Source organism: Somniosus microcephalus, chromosome 23 (assembly GCF_052327205.1).
Source record: "Somniosus microcephalus isolate GS21.2 chromosome 23, FLI_Smic_1.0, whole genome shotgun sequence".
In the NCBI taxonomy this organism is placed as follows: domain Eukaryota; kingdom Metazoa; phylum Chordata; class Chondrichthyes; order Squaliformes; family Somniosidae; genus Somniosus; species Somniosus microcephalus.
Genome location: NC_141009.1, coordinates 14748223 through 14770032, shown reverse-complemented (window position 1 = coordinate 14770032; position 21810 = coordinate 14748223). Strand labels below are relative to the sequence as shown.

The 21810-nt window shown below is 41.8% G+C and overlaps 1 protein-coding gene across 1 annotated transcript in view; it reads right to left on the bottom strand.

The window, feature by feature from the left end:
• Nucleotides 1–21810, bottom strand: part of ass1 (argininosuccinate synthase 1) — a 145502-nt gene that overhangs the window by 50936 nt on the left and 72756 nt on the right. Inside the window, exons 9-10 of the mRNA XM_085965449.1 lie at nucleotides 17292–17376; nucleotides 12639–12703 (exon numbers count right to left, since the gene is read on the bottom strand). Coding sequence (XP_085821575.1) covers nucleotides 12639–12703; nucleotides 17292–17376 — 150 coding nt within the window. The remainder of the gene's footprint in view (nucleotides 1–12638; nucleotides 12704–17291; nucleotides 17377–21810) is intronic.

Below are 21810 nucleotides of genomic sequence, written 5' to 3'. Positions count from 1 at the left end.
ACAGGGCAGAAAATAATTTTTGGTGTCACTGGCCTGTACTGATCATTCGCAGCCATATTGCTGTGATACTAAACAAAATGGCCCAGAACTTGGTGTCGGGGGCTTGCCGCGCGTGCAAGCCCCCGATGTGCACTTACCTGGCGCGCAGACATCTGAAACCTGGCCCGCAGTGGATTTCCTGTAAGTGGCCCGGTTCTGATGTCGGCGCGATGTGCTAACCTGACCCAGCGGCGTAGTTAGTGCGATGTGCCGGCTGGGATCAGGTGAGCACTGTTCAGCCAATCAGGGGAGGGGAAACTTCATTCATAAAAGTTTGATAGTAAAGACTGTCAAACTCATGAAAAGTACGGCACCCCAAAACACTACTTAAACTTTAAATAAAATTTTTAAAAGCATCCCAATAATTAAATTAACTATGAATAACTTAAAAAAAACTATTTTAAACAATTAATCAAATTTTTGAAAAAAATAATTTTTTTAAAAATAGGGTCTAAAACTAAACTTACCTTACAGTAGATTCTTTAAAAATAATAAACATGTGGAAAAAAAAATTCTAAATTGTACTAAAAGACCACTTACCTGTAAAACTAAGTACTTACGTGTGGTTTTTCAATGCGTAAAAACCGGAGCCCTTTACACATGCGCAAATCTGTAAAAATACAGGAAATCCAAGTCGTACGCGCGGCCCAATACCGCGCATGCGTTCAGCCTCTTAACCCCTTGGGTCAGAGGACAGGAAATGCCGGTTTTCAGCGCATGCGCTGTGCATGCTGAAAACCGGCAATTCCTCCTGGCACACGCTTGAGTACCCTGTCCGTACTCACGCGTTGTGACAGGAATTACTGGGCCAATATTTACTATTTAAGACTTTATGGGAACTGCACATGCACAGTGATCCAGCTATATAAGAACATAAGAAATAGGAGCAGGAGTAGGCCATTCGGCCCCTCGAGCCTGCTCTGCCATTCAATAAGATCATGGCTGATCTTCTACCTCAATCCTGCACTATCCCCATAACATCCAAAAATCTATCGATCTCTATCTTGAATATACTCAATGACTGAGCCTCCACAGCCCTCTGGGGTAGAGAATTCCAAAGATTCACCACCCTCCGAGTAAAGACATTTCGCCTCATCTCAGTCCTAAATGGCCAACCCTTTATTCTGAGACTGTGACCTCTGTTCTAGACTCTCCAGCCAAGGGGAAACATCTCCCTGCATGTACCCTGTCAAGCCCAGTAAGAATTTTGTATGTTTCAATGAGATCACCTCTCATTCTTCTAAACTCTAGAGAATATAGGCCGAGTCTACTCAATCTCTCCTCATAGGCTCATAGGGCAATCCCCCCATCCCAGGAATCAGTCTGGTGAACCTTCATTGCGCTCCCTCTGTGGCAAGTATATCCTTCCTTAGGTAAGGAGGCCAAAACTATACACAATATTCCAAGTGTGATCTCACCAGGGCCCTATATAATTGCAGTAAGACGTCTTTACTCTATAAACAGGGTAGGGCTGGGAATCAATATTAGAAAACTGTTTCAGGAAAACATAGAAGATAGGAACAGGAGTAGGCCATTCGGCCCTTCGAGCCTGCTCCGCCATTCAACGAGATCATGGCTGATCATCCAAACCCTAGCACCCGGTCCCTACATCGACAGCCATCCCACCCAAGCCCTATCCCCGTAACCACGTAACCCCACATATTTAATCCCCCCTAACACTAAGGGCCAATTTTTATCATAGCCAATCAACCTAACCCGCACATCTTTGGACTGTGGGAGGAAACCGGAGCACCCGGAGGAAACCCACGCAAACACGGGGAGAATGTGCAAACTCCACACAGACAGTCACCCGAGGCCGGATTTGAACCCGGGTCCCTGGCGCTGTGAGGCAACAGTGCTAACCACTATGCCACTGTACTTTTCCAACTGAATATTTTTTGCCTGCCAGTTTTAGTCCCACCTCTCCTCTCCTGAAGCCAACTACTCCTAGCTGGGGTATGGTTCAATGAGTACCATGCTCAAGTAATCATTATTCCTGTGTGAGCCTAGCCATTAGCTGGTCAGGCTGGGGGGGGGGGGGAAAGAGAAACATCACAGCTGAGCAAGGTTCTATCCATACACATATGCTTCCTGGAGTAGGTGTCCTAGCTGATTTTTTCCCTCCTTGCCAAGGCCAATTGTAGCACCCCTACAAAGACTCAGACTGAGACAATCTTGCTCAGCAGAGACGAGTGTTCAAACCTAAGACATTCCTCATCGTGTGGCTCAGCTAGTCACTGGATAAACTTAAATGTCAAGAGTCAGACTCTAGCATCTTTCTACTGCAACCTTTTTTGTCTCTCTCCATTCTAAAAAAGAAATCAGTACTACAATGGACAGCACACCTCTGAAACTTTCTTTACTTGTTAATCCTAAACTGCAACTACATCATTATCTTATACACACTTCCTGATTAAGTTGAAAATGGAGTCTTCTGCTGCAACACATTCTTTCCTAGGACATTAAAACTGTGAAACTCATCTTTTTCAATCTTGCCTTCCTCTTATAATTTCAGTCTTTAGCTGGGGATTGCCTAATCACTACTTCCTGTTTTATCTTGTCTTCTTTGCTACTGCCTTTAACTCTGGCAATGCCCTGTGCTACAGGCACAGACCTTTCACTTGGGTTTCTCAATTGAGAAAACACATGTTCCTCCGTTCACTTCTCCTGGCTCATCACCAAGAATGTTTCCACATATGTCCCCAATTCCCTTTGCAAGTTGGATAAGCCATCCTTTTCTCCCATTGTTTTATTTTTCTCTGATGGGAACAGACTGGGTTCACAAAATGCAGCTCTTTCTGTTTGGTATACAATTAATGTACTTACCAAGAGATGTAAATTATCCCATTAGGTTTTAAGAAGCTTTGAGAGACAGTTAATTATGGTTTTCACAGATGTTATTGATTTCTATTTAGCACTGATTACTAGTTAAATTAATTCATACTCAGGGCCCAGAAGTATAATCAGCTGCTTTTGTTTAATCATCTAGACCTATAACAAGCATTCCCCATGCTACATGTCACATAGCTCCATTACAATTTTAGGTCATTTTTGTATAGGACCAGACAATGCAGTTCCATTCTAGTTTCAGAAGAGTCCTCACTGGAATTAAATTATCCACACTCATTTCTAGGTGTCAGCAGGTAACTCTTCCTACATATTTAAATCCTCTGAGAAATACTGAAACTAAATCAAGCAGATTGATGACCTTTACCGTGTTTATTTCAAATTTGATTTTCTTTAATATTTCCTTCCTCCATGACTGCTTGCTGTCATATGTTCTCATGCAATTAATAGGACCAAACAATCTGGCTGTAGTCGTCTTCTTCTTGCTATAAATTCTGTCACTTCAGTGACTAAAGGGAAGTGTAGTTCAAGCCAAGTGGCCCACAAGAGGTCAGTTTTTCTTCTCCCCATGGGGTGAGGGCACATTGGTCAATGTGGTGCTCTTTCCAAAAACTTGTGAAATACAAAATAGACCCAAAAGTTTATTACTTAAACTTGCAAATTTTATTTTCTTACCTAATTTTGTAACCTCTTGCGCCACACACACCCTGGATACTGGCACAGAGGAAGGGAAGGAAATATTGATGACTCGGTGATCAATGCCAATACAGCATCAGCCTTAGTTCAATGGTAGCACTCGCCTCCAAGTCAGGAGCTTGAGGGTTCAAGCCACACTCCAGAGATTCGAGCACATAACTTAGGCTGATGCTTCTGCGCAACACTGAGAGCCATGTTGGGAAACGTGGCAGATAATTTGCATACAGCAGTGTCCCACAAACAGCAATGCAATAAATGACCAAATAATCTGTTTCAATGATGTTGATTGATGGAAAACTTGCTGGCCAGGACACTGAGAACTCTCCTGCTCTCCATTGAATGGGGCTATGGGATCTGAGGTAGTGCTGCATCATAGGAGGTGCTGTCTTTCGGAACCTTACTATGTGCAAATTTGAATGGTATGTTTCCCTACATTACAACAGCAACTACACTTCGAAAGTAATTCACTGGCTGTGAAGTGTTTTGGGACATCCTGAAGCTGTAAAAGATACTATACAAATATGTTATTTTCTCTCTCTAATGCTGCACTGTGTCCAGCTTGCAGGGGGAAGCAGTCCTTTTCATTGAGGTATTAAACTTTCTTGCCAAACAAGAACAGCAGTCTAAGGGAATATCCAACTACAAATCCAGAGTGCTGACTTTTTTCCCCCCACTCAACTGGGTGTACTACAAATGGAAAGCTAATTATGAAGTTTACGAGTCACTGAAACAAAGTTACAAATGGAAAGCCAATTATGAAGTTTATGATTCTCAAACAATGTTATAGAGAAATCTACACCTGTAAAATCCTCTCCCCGCTCACCCACCCCCACAACCAGGTGGAAGTTAAAGATCCCATGTCAGTATTTTGAAGAAAAGCAGGGAAATATCCTGGCCAATATTCTTTACTTAACAATACCATTTAAAAATAAAATAGATCAACAGATTATTCATCTGACTTTTATTTGTGGGATCTTGTTTATGCACAAAATGGCTACTGCATTTGTCTACATAACAACAGCAATTGCACTTTGTGAAATACGATATGTGCTATATAATTCCAAGTCGTTCTCTTTTAGTGATATAATAATGGGTAATGCCTTTACCCGTTAGACAGGACTATACTACAACCATATTGTGCGCCTCGCAACACTGCAATTTGAAGAATCTCTTTGTACTGACAAGGTTCAGTATAATTGCACAATTACATTTTTTTTTAAATGGTAAAAAGCAATATTAATAGGACAATTGGCCCGCAACATTGGTCATTGCAGCCAATAAAGCTGTTCTCGGTATTAAATTTAAAATGACTGTTCTGCTATATTAATTTAAAAGGAAATAAAGTTAATGTGAAGAAGTGCCTGCCCAGTTGTCTGATGTATGCTATTGTGCAGGTTATTCTACACATTACTGTAACTTTACAATCCTGGATACTTTATAGCTTCTAAATATAGGCATGTGACTTTTTAAATAACAGAAACTGCAACCATTAAATTGGAGTGCAACTGATGCACTACATTTCATAGCATATTAGTAATAATGGTGTTTACAAAAAGTTAACATTTTCTGCTATACTAATACCAACCAATAAGCATGCATAATTTCCATTGAGGAATTTACTATAGATCTCTGCACAACTGCTCTTCTAACTGCTATGTCAGTGAATGATCAAAGACATGGAGAGTCACAACAGAGCCTACATTAATTGCCATTAACAGGACAGGCTAATTACTGGTTGAATATTAACCTCAATTTACTGAGGTTTTCCTCTTTCAGCTGTTTACAACAACATTAAAAGAATCCAGCTATTATCAGTTTAAAACTGCATTTGTTTTGTTGAAACAAGCCAAAAGATTTAAATTCCATCTCCGGTCTGGCACCCATCAGCTGGGCCTCCATTTATGTTTTGACTCCGAGTCCCCTTTCCGTGCCAAGAATGGCTGTGCTTGTATTGGGAATATTTGTAATTTAAAAATTATTTTTTTAGCTTTTCGTTCAAAGCTGAATTTGTAGAGTTGGGTGACAACAATGTAATTCATGACCCAAGAGTGGTCAACCCAAACCATTATGACCACTGATGGACAGCCCCCAAGCTCTCCCCAGACCACTGTCAGACCCAACGGATCCTGAGACCAAGAACACATCTCCTTAACCCCTAAACCTGCACTGCTCCCAGCGCAAGCACAGTCATGATGCCAAGAAAATGAAACTTATCAATGCATTTTCCCATGAACATTGTAATGAAAATATACAGTGGGTTCATAAAACAGGTGACTGGATACCCAAGAATTTAAAAACGTGACCTTGTGATGGATAAGCCATATTCCAAGAGATACACCATCATATAAATAGATTTCTGACATTATTAATACATGAGAAACTGGGTTTAAAAATCTAAAAAACCTCAGAGACACAGGCTGCAAACAGAAAACAGGCTTCTGAGATGGGTTGGTTTGATAACACAAGCTGTAAAAACCACACAAACTTTGAAATGGGAATTGATTGTTAATGCTAAAACAATGACCCTATTGAAATAGCAGTTTGGCGCTTCCAGGAGGTCTGGAGTTTGGGAGAAACACAATGGAATGACCCAAGTAAAGTGTGAAGAACTAACACGTGAAACAGAAACACAGAATATTAAAAAACCATGTGCCTTTGTAAAAGTAACATCAAATAAGACAGGAAACACAAGACTGTAATATAACCAACTAAGATAGCAAGAAAACAAGTAAATACCTGGTTAAAGTGGTTTTGATTTACATGTAGTAAATATACCTACAGAACACTTTGAAGCTATGACTTCAATAGATGCACCAAGCAATCACATGATTTTTGTATTGAACTTGGAACACCACGGAGACAGGAGTCTGTGATTATAAACAGTTAAGCCAATATTAAGAATTGAATGAAAGATCTTCGATACGAATGACATCAAAGAGATAAATCTGTTGTAGCCATTTTTGATAAGTTTTTGGAACACCTAAGGGTAGAGTCATAATTATGCATGCAGCAGCTAAATTGACAGTAAGAATAGAAAGAAGTCAACAGAAGGAATGACTTAGAGATAATTAGCTTACATCAGCAGAAAACTTCAAAAGGATTTAACTACTGCAAAAAGGATATAAAAATAGAGCTTTTCAAACAGAAAGTCAGAAGTTGCTGGAAATGGGCAAGCAATTCTCGGCTTCAGAACCACTCTAAGCCTACAACTCTGAGTCTCGGGTAATCAAGGTATTTGATTTTGGTGGATATTCTGGATTAAGAATAAGTAGAAGAGTGGAAATGTAATGTAGTTAAGATGTGAGAATAAGATTGTGTAAGCTAATTGTATTTTGAACTGTAAAAGTTGCGATTGAATCAACAGCTGTTAACTGAATGTCGGCTCTTAAATAAAGTTATATATTTTTAGAATTGTCTCAGAGTATTTCTGTATCAACCTCGCGAACTCAATTTCTGTACACTCTTTTGTAAGGAGTTGCAGAATTCTGGGGGGTATTCCGGACCCTCATAATATCCGGAAGGTTACAATCTAGTTAAACTTATTAAAAGTGCTATCCGGAGGACAGTAACATCTTCACGACGTTCCTTTCCTTTAGGGAGAGATAGTCTGAACCTTTAGACCCAATTAAGCATCTTATAGAATTCGGCTATCTTTAACTTTAGTTGAAGGTGAACGTCTGGGGAATACGCCTGATCTGAGGTAGCCCGAAAAGGGCTAGGACTTGTAATTATCCCTTCAACCTAAACTATCACTTCAAACAAATATAAAAATTCCATAAAATAAAATGTACCACTCAGTACTAATGCTACTTTAAACCTATTGCTGAAAACAAAGAAAAAGGGTAATACCATCTTTTACAGATTTAGAACAAATGTTGATTGGGTTTAAATTCTCTATTGTGAAACCATAAAATATTTTTAATTGTAATAATTCTGGTTAGTGCATGTTAGTGTTATTGGTTATCCTGTGGGTGAGCAAGAAACTTAATGTTCAGTACAAACTGCAGCTTCAACTGACACACAGCCTTCCAAAAAGGTTTAAATAGGTTAACAGAAATATTTATGTAACTATGTTAAATATAAGGGGATTCCAGTAATCACCTAGTGTAGCAAGACTACAAAAATGCTATAAATCCATCAGCATCAGTGGGGAAGAAAATTCAGTCTATACTTTGCCTGCTGTAGCTTCAACTAATGAACCAAGGCTGGAAATGGGTGTACTTAAAATAGATACAATTCCCACGTTTTTAAAAGCCATTGTGGCATCACATAACCAATCGTTCTTGATAAATACATCTCCTCATGCTCTTTCAATTGGTGTTATCTTGCACTATTATTCTTTAACCTTCAGCTAGATCTGTCTACCATTCCTCATCTTCCTCTTGTACATTCTTCCCACAGATACACACATCTTGCATCACTTTCTGAAAGACTGGGTTGCCAACTAGGCAAATTGTAGACGTGAGAAAAATTCGGTTGTTTAACGCCTCTCGTTAGCACCTCCGGGGGGGCGCTAGGAATTTAGCGCCTGAGCATGGCAATTTTAGCGACGCTTGCAAAATTGACCAGTCACTATCTCCTGCGCCTGCAGATTGTGACGTCAGTCGAGCGTGCAATGCCCCGGACCGGATATTGAGTTGCGCCCCCTGCCTTAGCGCCTGTCGCTAGGAATGACAGGTAATGGGGATCGTTTTCAAATTGGGAAGGGGCTGGGGGAACGCCATTTAAAGGCAGGCGCTTCCTACCTTTTCTTGCCAGCAAACTTTTTGGTACACACAGGTTGAGAGATGTCTGGAAAGATTTAACGCTGTCCTAAGGAGTTTTGGCCCTCAGCACCACTTTTGAGGTTCCTAAGCGCCGAGCTCTTTCCCTGGGCCTATCCATTAGTGCTTCCAACACAATTGCTTTTGAGGTCTCTCCAGGCCGAGATTCAAGGCTGCAATGAGCAGGGTGTGGCTGGCCAGCAAGATGGCCCCTCCCCTTTAAGAACTGGACAGCAGCAGTCTGTCTGGCTTCCATGGTAACTGACATCACTTGAGCTTCGATAGCGTCTCGCTCCCTGACATTTGCGCCTTAAGAGAGGTGTGTAGTGCCTGATGTAGCGCTCAAATCACCTCCAGGGGCGATAGAGGCAAATTTTGCAGTCGGAGGCGATAATTAGCGCCGGGCGCTAAACTTTGCACCCGGACGATATTAGCGTCCCAAAATAGGCGATACCCAATTTTCCCCCCAAAGACTTACATTTATATAGCGCCTTTCAAGACACCGGATGTTTCAAAGCGCTTTATAGCCAAAGATGTATTTTTGGAGTGTAGTCACTGTTGTAATGTGGGAAACGCGGCAGCCAATTTGCACACAGCAAGCTCCCACAAACAGCAATGTGATAATGACCAGATATTCTGTTTTTGTTATGTTAATTGAGGGATAAATATTGGTCAGGACATAGTGCCATGGGATCTTTTACGTCCACCTGAGAGCGCAGACAGGGCCTCGCTTTAACATCTCATCCGAAAGACAGCACCTCCGACAATCTGTATCTGTAACCGACATCCTGACAAACTGTATCACAGTATGGTATGGCAGCTGTAGCTACTATGACCGGAAAGCCCTGCAGCGGGTAGTCAAAACTGCCCAACGCATTACCGGCACCCGGCTACCGACCATAGAGCACATATACCAGAAACGCTGTCTACGGAGGTCACGGTCCATCATCAAAGACCCTACCCACCCCAGCCACAGTCTGTTCGCCCTCCTGCCATCTGGGAGACGCTACAGATGCATTCGCACCCGTACGACCAGATTTAGGAACAGCTTCTTTCCCAGGGCTGTCATCCTACTGAACTCCACAAATAAACTCTAAAGCCTGCACATCTGCCAATGCACTTTATTATGGCTATGTTTATGTTAATGTATTACAAGCCAAATGTATGTTGAATGTTTAAATGTCTTAATCTAAATGTACACTCTCGGGAGCCGCAAGCCTACATTTCGTTGTACTGCACTTGTGCACTAACAATGACAATAAAAGTTGATTTGATTTGATTTGAATGCAGCACTCCCTCAGCACTGCACTGGAGTGTCAGCCTAGATTTATGTGCTCAAGTCTCTGGAGTGGGATTTGAACCCACAACCTTCAAGCGCACTATATAAATGCAAGTATTATTTATTATAATACATTTGGTATAATAGTGCTTCCGTTCAAATTAACCTGTGTCCATCACTACCTCCCCTACTACCGCACCCAGTGCAGAGGGGGGAAAAATACCAACGTGTCACTACTTCGTATCACAATCCAACCTATATTGGCATACATAATCCACACAAGCGTGTTAGTACGTCTGTAAGACAGTATTATTTTTCTATAAAACACCACAGCCAACATTATACACCTACTAAAAAAATTGAAGTGCGTCAAATGCCCACTAAAACAGATATCTGAAAGAGTTCCATAGAGAACACTAGATTCTCATGACTGATGACAAGGTGGAGATTTAAGACAGACACCGTAAATCATAAAATCAAAACCAAAACTGCTGGAAATACACAGCAGATCTGCAAATACTTGAAAAGAGAAAAACCAGGCTAATGTTTCAGGAGTATAGATCCCTTGGATGAAGGATATACCCTCAAAAAGTTAAGCTGCCTTGTCTCTTTCAAATATTGACAAACCTGCAAAGTGCTTCCAACATTTTCTGTTTTTTTTAAAGTTTCAGTTGTCCAGCTTTTCTTTATTTTACCCGAAACCATGAGTAAGTTGTAGAAGAGGGTCACACTCTCACTGAAAATGGAGGCGCAGACTGGACAGCCTTACTGAAAGATGCATTATTATCGGTCCTACAAAATCTACTGGAAGTACACAGTGACGAGCGGCACTTCTCTTGCTTTGAGATTGGTCATATTAGAATTTCACAAATAAACAAACTCAAATGAAAACTCAAAAGAAGTTGTGTGAGGATGGTTCATCTTACAACTGTCTTACATAATTATTAGCCGCACTTACATACCACTTCCTTAACTTTTAAAGTAAAATGTTTAATCTTAGAAATTAGTGGATCTTCTGTGGCACTGTTCACAGTAAGTCCGAGGAAATGCTATTTGAGAAGAGTTAAATCATTAAATGATGTAATGCACAGAGTATTACTTTGTTCCTAAAGTGGAACGGTGTGTAACTTAGCTTGTTCCTTCAAGATTACGCGGTCAAATTACAAATCCAGGTCATTGATAGGCTAGTTCCTCTTATGCACATCACAAAGTCAGTAAGTGCCTGTATTTTTTGTAGCTTGGCAGATAGTCATCAATCCCTGGCTTCCCCCAGGTCAGAAAGACCAGCAGGAAATGATCGTCTCTCTTTCCCATTCCTACAGATTGCTTTGCATCGGCACACAATGGTAAATGTTCACTGGTAAGCTATCTAGTGTGGACTCTTCGATTGTATGTGGGCATTCATGCATCTTTCTACTCACTGACATTCCCCTCATACTGTGAGGACATGAAGTCCCTGATTGGGAAGGAGTTCCTTGATGTGATTTATAAAATTTCTGATGTGGGCAGATTCCTGACCAAGGTTTAATTTACTTTTAATTGATAACAGTTCCCATTAAATAGATTTCTGGTCAGAAGCAACATTATTTGGCTGTAGCCTGATCTATTGTCTGAAACTGGATTCTACTCTCCTTAATCATCATGTCTGGAATTCCCACAATGAGTCTGCAGATTTATCCAGTGAGTAGCTCAGCTGTATAGACCAGAAAACTCCCATATTCTATCCCGTAGTAGGTACAACCGGCTTCAGGTGTCTGAGTTTTTCGGGGGGGGGGGGGGGGGGAAGAAGAAAATAATCAGCCCGGGTTCCTGGTGTTTATCGGAGGCTAGAGACCTCTGCTGGAAGTGCATGTACATGAACATTGAGCAAAGGCAGGATTAGGTTTGGTATGATGGCCCCAGCAGTCGATTAGCTTGCTGGTACTGACCATTTTGACTTGCAATTAAAGAATGGCTACTTGGACGAGATAACGAAGAATGACCAACACCTGTGGAACGGTACTCCAACAAGAAGTCAGCCTTCAGAGGTGGAAAGGATGGGAGGGGAAAATTGGCAAGAAAACAAAAATAGTGTTCATGATTACAGCATTTAAAAAAAAAATTAAGGTATTTTGTACCCCTCTCCTTTCTTTGATCCCCCCAAGCCAAGCAACATCCTGGCTAAGTGCTTGGGCAGTCTGCCTGCTCACAGGCTTACACCAATGCTGTTCTGAATTTAGCTTCTAGGAAACATATGAATGGCACAGGTTGGCTTGCCCTCCCTGTTGGGAAGAGGGCGGCCACCACTTGGCATCATTCCACACTGCACGGCTGAGATTGGTAACTCACCATGTGGAGAACCAGAAGTGTGACCCTCTATTTTAATATTCCATCTGGCACTCCAAATACAATATGCTATCAAGCTCTTAAAATACTCTTTAATCCACTCCCACCTGAACTGAGTTTAAAACAAGCAAGTGAATTGATCCACTCTGAAATGGTTCCCATGGTCTATCTCGACAAATCAGTCAAAATCTTAGAGTGGGTTCGGAGGAAAGAGGGGGCGAACCAAATTTCAATTGTAAACTACAGCATAGAACAGATGCTTAATCAGGCTTTACCTGTATAGTGTACAGTATTTCCTTTAATTTCAAGATCATTTCCCTATGTGCAACCACTGTATTCCTGCACTTTTATAATTTGATCATTGTGCTCCAAACACCTAAAAGACCCAGGACATAAACTTGTGATGGTCTTTTGAAACAAAAAGATTCTGGAAACATTTGTGAGGAAATAAGAGCCCAAATCTCTTTATTCCATGGAATTTCCTATGGATTACTCAGACATGTTTTTCCTGTAAATACAGGTATATATGGAACCATTTGAAGACTGATTCATCGATCTCTGAATGCTACAGGCAGAAAAAGCCAGTCACATTATCAGGCAATACTGATGCAGATACTTGACTACTATGGACAATACAGCATCAAAACGGATTTAAAAACAATAAATAAAACACATCAGGAGTCCCTTACCGCGCGATTTCATGCCAATGAAGCGATTCTCCACGATGTCTATCCGTCCAACCCCATGCTTACCCCTGAAAAAGGCAGAAGACGAATGGTATAGTTCAATTTCCTTTTCAGGCGGGTGAATCACCCCCATAAAGGTACAACAGGGCATTAAGTAATTGGCTCAAGTGATGTAGACATTAATATGGTTGAGGTTAAAAAGGGCCAGTCAACTGAGAGACAGCGAGATAAACTCACACAATGAACATTCTGCCTCATTAAAGGATGTCAAAATTTTTTAGGATGGCTGCACAATTCCAAGGCACACAGCCTGGCACTTTGTCGGGTCCTGAATGGGAGTGAAGTCAGATTAGAATAAAATGAGACTGATCTTTTCACACACTTTGAAGGGAGACGTCGAGCGTGCACAAAGAGGCAATTCTCCAGGTCGACAGCATGCTGCTGGAACTGTGCGGTATGAGGAGCAGCTGATTAAATCCGGAAGAAGACCTCCAAGGCTGCTACATTCAGGGTACACATAGACAAAAATCCATGCAAAATTCTCACAGTCCAGTCTGCTATAGGCGGGCACTCAGGACCATCACAGTAGGCCCGGGGGGAAAAAAATACAGTAAATCCAATCTCATTTATACATGTCTATTCAGCATCACATAAAAACTCATTGCAATGCAAATCCTGCTTTCATCTTGCAAGCACACAGCACTTAAAGTGGCTTTTGAGGAAGAATAGTGACCGAGGAAGTTGACAATTAAAAGTGACAGTAACCAGGAGACAAGATTTTTAAAAAAAAAATAAACCTTTTTAACATCACAGCTGTATTCATGCAAGCCTCATTGTGCGTGTGAAGTCATTTCGCCCAATCTTTTAAATAACAGTTTAAAAGGGGATAAAGCAAAGTTTTATATCATTGTACCATTTTGTCCCGATACAACACATAATTGCTATGTCACGCATTCTTCAATGAACAAAACAAAACAATAAACTAATATCTAAACAAAACTCAGTTGATGCTTGTTTTATTTAACACTGCATAAACCCCTTTCCCAGGCCTTTTATCCTTCAAAAGGCTGAGACTACATTAAAATCACATCAGTTTCAAATGGACACTGTCTGAATTTCAAATGATGTTTTACTACTTTAATATATATATAAATATTAATTTAAAATCAATCCTTTTCATTTGTGATTTTGTGCTAAAAAGTGGACAATCTTCAAAATAAAATTCAACATACCAGGTACACAAAGATCTCCTACTGGTGAACATTTAAATTTATCAAATTGATAAACGTTAGGCTGCTTCTGATCATCCTACAGATACTATTCTGGATTTCCTACATGATGATGTTTTACCATTATATCAATTACCTGGGGTTGTGTTTAAAGCAATGCAGATTATCCAGACTGATCGGGATAGCAATGGTCAGGGGTTTGTTTCCATTTTAATATTACCATGTGATACTAGTAATGAACATCTTCAACATTCAGGTGACATTTTTCTATTTTAACCCCAAAAAGGGTTAGTAACTTTGTTAAAATAACAAAGGAATTTCATACAAATACAATTACAGGTTTCATCAATATTGCACAGAACTATTTAAACCACTCGTTTGCTATTCAGCGTGCCTTGCTGGAACTGCACTGTGGGTCCCAGTTCAAGAATGGATCAGGCTGCATTGGGCTCGGCGAGATCCCACAGCAGAGCTATCTACTGACACACAGCAGCCAGACTCATCCTTGCAGAATGGCCACTTGGATGTGGTGGTAGAAGGCTGCTGGTGGCCACGAAAGCTTTTGGCGTAAATCCTCAGGTTACTTCACCCAGAGAGTGGCAAGGATGTGGAACTCGCTGCCACATGAGTGTGGTTGAGGCGAATAGCATAGGTGCATTTAAAGGGAAGATAGATAAGTACATGAGGGAGAAATGAAAGGAGGATATGGTGATAGGGTGAGATGAAGTAAGGTTGGAGGAGGCTTGTGTGGACCATGAACACCGGCATAGACCTGTTGGACCAACTGGCCCATTTCTGTGATGTAACTTCTATGCTAAGGAGAGGAAAAAGTTAGAGAGGCAAAGAAGGAAAAACAAAGATAATAGCACCATCAAAAGCTATTCATAAAATGGTATAGCAATTATGCTCAGGGAAATCTCAGGAAAGCAAGGAAGAGCTAGTGCCCATGGATAACACACAGAGTACTTTCTGCTCTCTACAATTTTTCTGCATGCCTCCTCTCCTCTTAAAGTCAGTTATTTATGGTGGGTATTTTTCTTTGGGTTCCAATTGTCATTTTTCCCAAATGGCCATTCTTCATGTGTAAGCCTAGACAGTGAGTGTTGGCAGGTTATTTGACCATGTCAGGCATCACTGCAGAGTCTGACCCTCCAGCAAGTTAGTAATTAGGGGCAGAGACTCTGGCTGATTTTCACCCTTCCTTAGGCCAGCAATAAAGAGGTCAACTGTAGTGTCTTAGGAGCAGCAGTAAGCCATTCTGCCCCTTGAGCCTGTTTCACCATTCAATTAGATAATGGCTGACCTGTACCTCAACTCCATTTACTCACCTTCGGTCTATATCCCTTGATACCCTTACCTAATAAAAATCTATTCCTTTCAGTCTTTTTTCCATTGACCCAGCATCCACAGCCTTTTGAGGGGAGAGAGTTCCAGATTTTCACTACCCTTTGTTTTAAAAAGTGCTTCCTGATTTCACTCCTAAATAACCTAGCTCTAATTTTAAGATTATGCCCCCTTGTTCTGGATTTCCACATCAGAGGAAATCGTTTCGCTGTATTTAACCTATCAAATCCTTTTGCCATTTTAAAAACCTTGATTTGATCACCCCTCAACATTCTAAACTCAAAGGAATACAAACCAAGTTTATGTAACCTGTCCTCGTAGTTTAACCCTTTAAGCTCTGGTATCATTTTGGTGAATCTGCACTGTACCCCTTCCAAGGCCAATACCAGAGGTGCAGTGCCTAAAATTCTTGTTGCAGCTGCATAATATTACTACACATACCAAAACTAAACAATCTAATCAAGTCAGTGTGGGCCCAGAAAAAAATCGGCAGGGCAAAATCTTGGTATAACTGGCAGGATGGCCCCCGCCAGTGACCTCCAGCACTGCCCCTGTCAGGGTTTGTGGGGTTCCCCAGCCCCTCCTGCAAGATCCATACATTTTGAGAACAAACAAAAATGAACCATCCTTCAGGCTCCAGGCCGCTTGTCTAACTTGGCCCCTCTTCTCACCAGCGGGACGTACTTCTTCCCATCTGGCGGCCGGTCCATCTAATCTCACTGGGCATACCAGTCTCCAATACTACGCTGGGTACTGAGTCAGGGTGGTGGGATCTAACTGTGAAGGGAGTCCCTTACCCACGGCTACCTTGTAAAGGACAGGTGGATGTTCTGCCCCTTACAAGGAATGCCAGAAATTGTGGAGACCTGGCACAACCAGGTCACTGCCATTTTACATAGTATTACATAGCCGGGCTCAGCTGGCTTCCCGCCGCAGTTATAGCAAACCTCATGGATTTTCAGGACCTGTGTCTGTGTCTGAGTGCCAATGATGTATGGACATTTTTCTTTTTAAATGAAGATTTTTTTCACCTGGGCAGTTACTATGAATGTTGACATTAAAACTAAAGGAAAATTTGGAAAAAACACTGCTCAGCAGTAACACCACTATATAGGGAGAAATTCTCTGACCAGGTTCCCACCATCGAGAATAATACAGCAATGAAGTTAGAAACACAGATTCCAGGGTAAGGTGTGAAATGCACTGGGCCAAGACTAGTCAAGTTAGCCGTTGAATCAATGACAGTGGTTGCAACTACTGCATTCCAACACTAACAGGCAACCTTATAATGCGAGTTTCTGGTATAGGATTTTTAAAACTGCCCCAACATCTATGTAAAAAGTAAAAATCTTTTGTTATTTTTCCACATTGTGGCATCTGAATTAAATAAAAATATATTTAACCTCTGCAATCTTTCCTTCACTCCACACCAGTCAAGACAACCACTGACTACTTCTGGGTTTTGAATCCCTGCTGACACAGTTATCCTTGTTAAAAGTTTAATGCTCTAGTATAATGTAATTTCCCCCCACCACCCCCCACCTTTCTCTTCAAGTTAACCTATGGCTCAGAGTAGACCAGTGACCTGTTCCCACACTCAACTCTCCATCCCGTTTTTCCTGCCTTTTTCTAGGAAGGTACCAGCAAACTGCTAACGTTTCAGTTTCTATCTCCGCACCTTTCACTCAAGTCATAAGGGCCTTTGTCAGGAATATCACACTTACCACAAAAATTATTGATATATCCTATTTAATTTTAAATGCATGGCTTAGGATGTAATTGGGATAGAAACTTTATAACTTTATTTCCAATCCTAATTTTTATAATTTATTCTCAACTTACTATAGCATTTTCTCTGTTTTTCCAGAAGTTTGTTTATATAGCAGGGCTGCTTTGTACTCCTATGGGAATGAACTTATGATCCATACACGGTAGTGCGAGAGAGGAAGCTAGCTATGACATTCTACACTAAATCAAAGTTTAAATGAAGAGAATTGACCCTTCTGTTCCCATCGAAAGACAAGGTCCCAATTTAGTGAGAAGAGAAAATTGTTGAGGGAAAAAAGGTTTGTAATTCTCTTACCCGATTTCATTGAGGTAAGTGAACAGTTCAAGGGCCGAGCTGTGAGTGGTCTTGTCACCCAGGTTGGTGACCTTGACAGGGACACCTGCAGCAGAGCAAAAAAGGAAAGCATTTCAAGGCAAAGGATCTCTAACTTCATGGCTGGTGCATTAAATGGGGCTGACATATATGAACTATGAATACACCCTAGTAACGAAGAGCACAGTGGGCCTTGGCTGAGGAAGCTGCATCAAGAGACATAAAAACTCCTTTCTTTTTGGCCGTGAAATCATGGCCAGGCCCTTTACTAATTAAATTTCACACTTCAGCATTGTGTATGCCACAGCACCTTCTGTCCCACCAGTACCTCATGCAGGCTGGACAAATGAGCGAATAGAATGGGCTTTTTCAGGCTGATAAATGGAGGGGAGCGCACACTGCACGGTCGGCATGCACACATGCTCCACATTATCCTGCCCTACAAAGGTGAATGTCTGTAGTAGTCCATCAAGGGGAATAACCCCATGAATTAATCATTGCCCAAAACAGGCAAAAAAAGGAGATGTCATTGGCCTTCTTATTAGCTGCACGAAATGAGCAATAAATGAAACAGGAAGCAGTTGGGGGTGTGGAAGGAGAAGCAGAAAGCCAGTCTCTAATCTCCTTCACATCCATCTGTCTACCTTATTAGCATTTAGCACAGCAATCAGTTGCCAATCAGAGTAAAATAGTCTTTTTAGCCTTTTCTCCATAAAATGTAAGCTCCACATTAATGATTACTAAACCCCGACAAATTTTTGCGCCTGTTGTATTGTCCTCCACTGAGCCTCGCGAGCACCAACATAGTCATCCTGTTGTCCAAAAAGCTACTTAAGTCTGAAAATAGTTAATAATTAGATTAAAACTTCAAATAAATTAACTCTTAGATGAATAGTTATAGCAGGGGGGCTTAGTCCATTACAGCCATTAAAATGTATTAGATTTTGGGGCATCTATTCCCAGACACAAAAGACGTTAACATAATAGTGCTGTAGAAAAGCACTGCATTGCTTCTCTGAAATAAAAACACAATAAAAAGCAGTGTTAAAAGGAAAAGCCTAATAATTTAACACTTTCAAGATGTATTTCTATTTGTGTTTCACATCACCAGCAGCACATTAACTTAAGTATTCCAAAAGTATAAATTTCGAAATAAAAGTTAATACTATAGTTTTTAGTCATAAAAATATATTTAATGACAATACAGTCCCTACCGCCTATAGTGGGTACATTGCGTCAACGCGATTTGCCCCCATATACGCAGTGGACGTTGTAACCAAGAAAACCCGTACGAGTGGGTCGGGGCCAGGGTCTTCCAGCCACATGAAAACATCGGGGCCGGGGTCCTCAAACTTGCGTGCAAGAGTGTTGGGGCCGGAGTCCGGGGCAACTACGAGGAGCTCAACAAGTTTCGGAGCCAGGGTCTTCAAGCTAGTGTGAAAGTGTCGGGACAATGACAAGGAGCTCAACAAGCCGGCAAAAAGGACTTGCAGGAGTTCTAGAGTTGAGTCAGTGCGTGAGTTAAACAAACAAAATCTGATCTCTCATCTTGGCTTGTAATGCGTTAATTTTAGTTTGTGAGAGAAAATAGGGAATAACCAGGATAGTACAGGGATTGTGCGAACAGCTGCTTGAAATGCCTGAAAAGAGCTGGCGTGCTTAATTCGGATGAAACGGCACCTTTGTAAATGATGCCAATGGCAATGGCAAATGGTCAGCGCCATTTGCCCGATATAGGCGGCTATCCTAGATAAGAGAGGATAGTGTAAGTGGCGGGGACTGTAATTACAAACACAATAATCCTCCTTCATTAAAAGTTACAAGTGTATTTATATGTTCTTTTGTTTCAACCTCGGCTCCTTAACTCTTGAATCCTCAGTGCTTTGCAGTCGTCTCTCCAAGACAATGAAAAACTATGTTACAGTTACAGCGAAAACCCTTCAGAACTCACTAGCAGGACAGAAAAGCTGCTAAAATCCAATAATATGTAGACTGGAATGACACAAAGCACTACTATAATGTGCTAAAAGTAGTATGGCTCCAAGTATACCAATATTGCAGCTCTGAAGAGTGCAGATGGTGGCAAGCTCTTCACTGACAAGGCTGAGATTAGCAGAGAAGGCGCTATCACTGATGACCTACTGAATAGACTATCCATTATGTCATAGGATTTGTCCAGAGTCACACACTAACCAAAATATAACATAGATGAGATTCTCCACAATTACAGAGGTTAATGAAGATATCAAGGCAATGAAGACTGGTAAAGCTTAAGGACAAGGCAGGATTTCAGGGTGCGGCTGAGAGCTCACGGTCAGCTATATAAACCCTTCAAAATCATTTGATGACAGCCCAAGAGCTAAAGCATGTGACAGTGGCCATCACATACAAGCAAAAGAGCAGTTACAACTGCTGTTGAATTTCATCTGTTTCAGCGGCTGGGAAGTCACTCCGACAACTGTTCCTCAGGCACCCGCTTGAAAGCATGGTTCTCTTACGTTCTCCCACAACCACAAATTTGGATTCAGAGCAAACTGCACCACCACTGACATGGTTTTATTGCTTAGAAGATTCAGGAGAAATGTATAGAGTAACATAAGGACTTTAACATGGTCTTCGTTGACCTGACCACAGCTTTTGACACAGTCAGCCAACTAGGTCTATGGAAACTGTTTTCCAAGTCTCACTCCCAGAGCGATTTGGCTGGATTGTGCATCAGTGATAGAATGCATGGTAGACCGAGTGTGATGGAGCGCTGTCCAAACCTATTGCCATTATCAATGGAGTTAAACAAGGGTGCATGCTTGCACTGAGCTCCTTTAGATTGTTCTTTGCAGCTATGGTAGATGATCCAAGAAGTTAAATGTGGGTATTCCCTTTCTGCACATCTAGGAAGTTGTTCAACTTGAGTAAACTACAAATCTCAACGGCATCACAGAGGAGGTTATGTGTGAGGTATCAACAAAGGTGGATCTGCAGCATTAAACAACTACGGCTTTATCACATGGCTGAAGAAAATATAGGTCATGCTAGCCCTAGGGAAGTGCTACACCAAACCAACTGTTATCATTGACACTGCTGAAATAAAGTGGTCAGCAAGTTCATATATATGGGTAGTGTGTTGTTAAATGATACATCACTCATATCTGAAAAGTCAGCTCTGCATTCAGAAGACTGATACACGTCTTGCACAGACTAAACACATTCCTATGAGGAGGAAAGGAAGGGCATCCAAAGCTAGAGCTCCCTGGAGGACTAAAGAAATTGAGACTGAATGAAACAAAAAAAGGCTCATGATAAATGTCAAGTTCATAACACTGTAGAGAATCAAGCAGAAAACAGAAAGCGCAGAGGAGAACTGAAAAAGGAAATAAGGGGGCAAAGAGTGCAAGAGAAAATATTAGTGAGTAATATAAAAGGGAACACTAATATCTTTTATAAACATATAAACAGTAAAATAGTCAAAGGAATGGTGAGGCTGATTAGGGACCAAAAAAATCTTATGGAGGCAGAGAGCATGGCTGAGGTACTAAATCAATACTTTGCATCTGTCTTCACAAAATAAGAGAATGCTATCAATGTCACTGTAAGAGGAGGGGGTAGAGAAATTGGATAAGAGAAAAAGGAGGTACTTAAGATTGGCAGCGCTCAAGGTAGAAAAGTCACCAGGTACAGGTGGGATGCCGAGGGAAGTTAAGTGTAGAAATAAGTGGGCTCAAGCGACAATCTTTGCTTGGATATGGGAGTGGTGCCAGAGGACTGGAGGGTTGAAAATGTTATACACATGTTCAAAAAAGGAGGGGGATAAACCTAGTAACTACAGGCCAGTCAGCCTAACAGCAGTGGTGGGGAAACTTCTAGAGACCATAATCCGGGACAAAATGAACTGTCACATGGAAAAACATGGGTTAATAAATGACAGCCAACACGGATTTGTTAATGGCATATAGGGGGAAAAATTGGGTTGCTTTGCGCCTCCAGTTAGCGCCCTAAGAGGGTTAGGGTTCACCCTAAGAGGGTTAGTAAGAGGGCACTAACGGGGCGCAAAGTAACTAGCGCCCAGGCATGGCACCACCCACGCCTCCCGCAAAATTCAGCGGGAGGTTAGCGGTGGTGCTAACCGGTAGCGCCCCACGGTGCTAACCGATAGCGCCCCGCTCGCACCCGGCCGCAATCTTCGGGAGCGCCCCCTGACTTACCGCCGGACGCTATGTCCGACAGGGTCAGGGGGGCCTACCTGCGGCCAGGGAGGCGCTATTTAAAGGAGAGGTGCGGGGCGGCCATTTTTGTTGCTGGCCACCTGCCAGCACCTGCCTGCGATCCCGTCCCCGGCCTCCTGATCAGACCCCCCCCCGCAGAGTGCCAGCTGCGCTCCAAAAACACGGCACTTCGAGTGCCAGGCTCTTTTGCCGGCACTCCCGATCCCCGGGGGCCCAGGGTCATGCTGTGCAAGGCCCCTCCCCTTAAGAAGGGGAGGAAGGCCTGCAATACCGCGGCACGT